The sequence below is a fragment of the Chinchilla lanigera genome, unplaced genomic scaffold, assembly GCF_000276665.1.
Source record: "Chinchilla lanigera isolate Chin_1 unplaced genomic scaffold, ChiLan1.0 scaffold00057, whole genome shotgun sequence".
Taxonomy (NCBI): Eukaryota; Metazoa; Chordata; class Mammalia; order Rodentia; family Chinchillidae; genus Chinchilla; species Chinchilla lanigera.
In genome coordinates, this window is record NW_004955458.1 from 2,908,160 (window position 1) to 2,913,304 (window position 5,145).

Genomic DNA, 5,145 nt, shown 5'->3' on the forward strand with positions numbered 1-5,145 from the left:
GATAATTTGGCAGAAATTGAACCAGACTTGTATTCATTCATTCCAGGTGTAGGTTTTTAGAGGATCAGCCACTGCATCCTCCTTAATTTCTTGATTTCTATGAGAGCAATGAATGAGTGAGATGCAGCCTTTGCTTTTCTACGCCTTGCTTATTTCACTTAATATGTTTCTCAGGATCATGCCTATTTATACAAATGACAGAATTTTCTTCTTTTCAAAGAATGTGTGGTAGCTTTTTTTTCTGTACTGGGGACTGAACCCACTCTCCAATAGAGCTGTACCACCAATGATTTTTATTTTATTTTGAAACAAGATCTCGCTAAGTTGCCCAAGCTGGCTGCAATTTTGTAATCCTCCTGCCTCATTCACCTGAGTATCTGGCATTACCAATGTATGACCCTGCACTCTGGACATTATAAATCATTATAAATCTGAAATTATAAATATAAGATTATGTCACAGTATTCCTCAATATTGTCACAGTCTTCTTTAGATTATGTTATACTACTTCATATAACATGCATGAACTTTACAATTGCATACAACCATTTTTCAGCTGACTTTATATTATTGTTTTCTATATTTTATTTCACATTATTAACTCCACAACACAGTGTTACATTTTTTATACACTCAATTACTTTCTAAAGCAATTAAAAATACAGTAATATCTTTTTATCCATTCTCATTTCTAATAATCTTCACTTCTTTGTGAAGAGCCACATTTCTCTCTGTTGTCATGTTTTTCCTACTTGAAGCACTTCCCATAAAATTTCTTCTAGCATAGAATTATTGTCAACATATTTTCCCAGCTTTTCTTTGCTTTAAAATTCTTTATTTTATCTTAGTTTTTGAAAAATTTTTCCACTGGCCATAGAATTATGGGTCAATTGCTACCACCCACCCCAAAAATGACTTTAAAGCTGTCAATTCATTGTCTCCTAGTTTGTATAATTTCTTTTGAGAAATCTACTTAAATTCTCATATTAGTTCTTATGCATTTGGACCCACTTCTCCTTCGTCTAAATGATTTTTACATACTGCTCTATTTTGCTTTTCATTATTTTGACTATTATATATCTGTGTGTGTGTGTGTGTGTGTGTGTGTGTGTGTGTGTGTTATTTATTCCACTACCATGCTTTGGATTCTCTGGACTTTTTGAGTCTACCATTTTTTTTTAATTATGATTAGAAATTTGTCCAACCAGATCATTTCCAACATTTCCTTCCATCCTTTCTGCATCTGGAGCTCACATTGCACATATTTTTGAGTGTTCAATATTGTCTCATTATTCTAAAGTTGTCTTCTCCCCTCCCCTACTCCTTTTTGTCCTTGCATTTAATTTAGAATATTTATACTGAAATTCTCCATCTTACCTTTCACTGATTCTTTCCTAAACTCTGTCCTGTGGGATTATGACTCCACTACAGAAATTTCTTTGTTTGCTGTGTATTTTAGTTCTAGCATCCTATTATTACTGTGTATTTTAGTTCTAGCATCCTATTATTTTCTAAAAATAGTATTTGTCTTTCTGCTGAAGTTCCAAAACTGTTCATACATTTTACTTACCTTTTTCACTGGATTAATTAAGATAATGATCAAAAATATTCATAGTCCCTGTCTGATAATTCTAATGTCTTTGTGATATCTGAGTGTCATTATATTTAGATGTGTTGTTAATGAGTTGTTTTTTCTTCCTTTTTTGTCTTGTACTTTTTATTACATGCTAGACAACATGTGTAGACAAATAGAGGAGACTTATCTAAACAATGATCTATCAGAAATGCACATATATTTTCTTCTCAAAAACTGATATTTGGTGGATGAAGCCCATCTAATAAGGAGTTGAGCTTAATTGAGGTTTTCATGTTGCTATCAATAATTCCAATGCACTAAAATGTTCAAAATCCTGTAGCAGTAAGTTGGCAGTATCTTGTGTTTAGAGTGATGGCTCAGTCTATCTAAATTTCACTGTTGTCTAAATTTCACAGTGTGGGGGAATGCAGTGGCCATTATAATGATACTGGTCTTTAAAATACTACCAGAGTCAGAGGCATGTTCCTGGGATTAGGTTTTGATTAAGAGCCCAGCATATAAGACAAAATGAACTAAAATTTATTGGCTTGGGAACACCTTCACAAGATATGGGATTTAGCTTCTTATCAAGGACCTCATTTCTCTTGGTATGGCCTTTAGAGCCCGGAAAAATGCAATGTCCCACATTTGATATGGAAACGCCTGCATTTCCTGAAAGATGATGAAGGAATGCATAAGGAGGCTAAGGAGAGTGGGCGTGAAGGGATGTATACATACTGTAACAGAATAAGACCCACTAAATGATCATTTCTGACACAATGCAATTGCAATTTTTGGAATTACTGGTGAGACTAAGAGTTCCTCAATGAAAGACAGACTTAATTATTCAGCAGACAATCATATTTGTGACAAGCAACATAGTTTTTAAACAATCTGATTTCTAAAGCTTTCCCCAATAAGGACTCTTAAGACTGCCTTTTAGGTATCTTCTGCAGACATGATTTTCTATTGTACAGTCATAAGCAACATAGTTTTTAGACAGTAGTCTTTGTTATAGAGTCAAATAACATTACTTTCCTGCTTTTGTCTTTTATAAAAGACATCTTCGGGGCTGAGGATTTAGCTCAGCGGCAAAAGTGCCTGCCTGGCATGCGCAAGGTCGTGAGTTCGGTTCCCGGTACCGGAGGAAAAAAAAAAAAAAAAGACATCTCCAAGAAAATGATATGTGAATTGGACTTGAACTCTGCCAAAGTTCTGTTTTTCATTGTTAGCACTTGCTCTTTGAATACATTTCTCTTGCCAACAAATTAGAAAAGAAAATTTTGTGACATGCTTATATTCAGTTTACTTGAGAAATGATCTTAACAAAATAATAGAAACTTTTCAAAATTTATTTTGAGGCCATTAAAATGAATATAGATGCAATATTTTTCTAGACATGTCCTTCATGGCTTGTTTTACCTGTTTGTTCCTTAGAGAATAAATGAACGGGTTCAGTAAAGGGGCAACAGAAGTATTGAGCACAGCGACCCCCTTATTGAAAACAACTCCTTCTTTTGCTGATGGCTTTAGGTACATGAAGATGCAGCTTCCATAAGAGAGGGAGATGACCATCAGGTGCGAAGAACATGTGGAAAAGGCCTTTTTCCTTTGCTGAGAAGAAGGGATCTTCAGAATGGTCCTGATGATGCTTGTGTAGGAAACTACCACCAGCACCAGTGTGACCACCAAGGTCATAATTGCCAAGATAAAATCAACCAGTTCCAGTGCACTTGTGTCTGAGCAAGATATTTCTATAAGGGGCCCGTAGTCACAACAATAATGATTCAGCACATTGGAGGCACAGAAGTCTAGCTGACTGGTCAGTGTAATTGGGGATAAGATGATCAGGAATCCACACAGCCAGGAGCACAGAACCAGCTGCGTGCACACCCTGTTGTTCATGATGGTGGTGTAATGCAGGGGTTTGCAGATAGCCACGTAGCGGTCATAGGACATGGCAGTCAGAAGGTAAAACTCCGTGGCCCCAAAGAAGATGGCAAAGAAATACTGAGTGAAGCACCCAGCAAAGCTGATAGTCTTATTCCCAGTTAAGATGCTGAACAGCAGCCTAGGGGTAAAAGTGGTTGTAAAGGAAATTTCCAAGAAGGAGAAATTGCGGAGGAAGTAATACATGGGAGTCTGGAGATGGGGATCCAGCAGTGTGAGGGTGATGATTGTCAGATTACCTAAAATACTGAACATGTACGCAAGGAAGAGAAAAATGAAAATGACTATTTGAAGCTCTGGGATATCTGTGAGTCCCAGCAGGATGAACTCTGTCAAAGTTCTGTTTTTCATTGTTAGCGTTTGCTCTGTCAAACCAAGAAAGAGAGAGATGAGGATGTGAACTGTGGTGGAGCTAGTGAACGCTGAACAGAGGTTTCAGATTTCTCTTGTTTGCTCATGGGAGAGTCATGCAGTATGAGCCACATAGAAAGTCCATTCTTCTTTTTAAAAAGAATTAAGTTCACTTGTACTTTTTAGCTATAGATAATGATCATGTTCATCCTGAGGAATTTGTACCTGCACAGATATAACTTGATTCTGTTTTCTTTCCCATTCTCCTCCCCTCCCTTCAACCTCTTCTTATTTACAAAAGCTTTGTTTTCATTTTTCTTTATTTTCTCTTATTTTTCTTTTCCCTTCCTTCCTTTTCTTCTCCTTCTCCCCACCTCTTCCCTTTTAAACATTTTGGTTCTTCCAAAAATCTATTCTTCAGTTCTGCCCTAGGAACCCTCATTTCTGGGGCTCTCTTCTCAGAACACAGTGGTCCCTTATCTCCTCTGATTTCATCTTCTGAGATTCAGTTTTTATGCTCCACTCTTACTGTGTTTTGATTATTCTCATACTTATGAAGCCTCTCTCCTATAACTGTGGCAGGAACATCTTTTTCTCTATCCTTCATGTCTTAGCATTTTGCTTCAATCCAGCCCCGTACAACACTCTGGACTCCTGCTTCATATCTTTGCTCTCTCTGGTAATAATCCCCAACCTGCAACTTCAGGAGTGAGTTGCTTCTTTAATGTTTTTGCTCTTGTGCCTGCAGGAAAGACAAAGAAAACTTCAAAACAAATTCTGTGTGAATCCTTTCCTCCTGTTTTATCTAATGAGAGAGTGATAACAATTCTAGAAAGGATTTCTTTAACAGCTTTAAAATTGTAGATAGAAATGTTTTGGGGGTCTAGATAATTTTTTATGTTCCCTCAGTGTACAGGACACAGACTGTTACTGGGAATTATGGAAGGGTCAACTTTACAGACTACTAAAGTTCCTCCCAGAAAAGAATTAGATAAAGCTTGGACCAAAGCTTTATCCAAGGATCTAACCAAGTGGTCAGATGAAGACGAACAAGTGGAAGAAAATGTAATATATTTTCTTTTCTAATACTAACTCATGTTCTGATTGCTTGCAATGCATACAGCCACGATTCTTGAGCACTGGTTTGAAAAGAAACATTTTCTAGCTCCCTTTGCCTTTAACCAGTTGCAGGCTACTACTCTTGCTTCATTAGTCCAAATTAGAACAGTTCCTATAAGTCCTAAAGATTCTCTCTTATTTAAACTAGA

The 5,145-nt window shown here is 36.7% G+C and overlaps 1 protein-coding gene across 1 annotated transcript; it reads right to left on the reverse strand.

Moving 5' to 3' along the window:
* Window positions 1-2,941: 2,941 nt before the first annotated feature.
* Window positions 2,942-3,877, reverse strand: LOC102022788 (olfactory receptor 6C4-like). Its single transcript, XM_005397504.2, has one exon. The coding sequence runs from the start codon at window positions 3,875-3,877 to the stop codon at window positions 2,942-2,944; it is 936 nt and encodes a 311-aa protein (XP_005397561.1).
* Between the last annotated feature and the right edge of the window lie 1,268 nt (window positions 3,878-5,145).

Bases quoted from the DNA above. Each gene is read 5' to 3' on its own strand.
- LOC102022788 (XM_005397504.2), bottom strand. From the start codon at position 3,877: ATGAAAAACAGAACTTTGACAGAGTTCATCCTGCTGGGACTCACAGAT.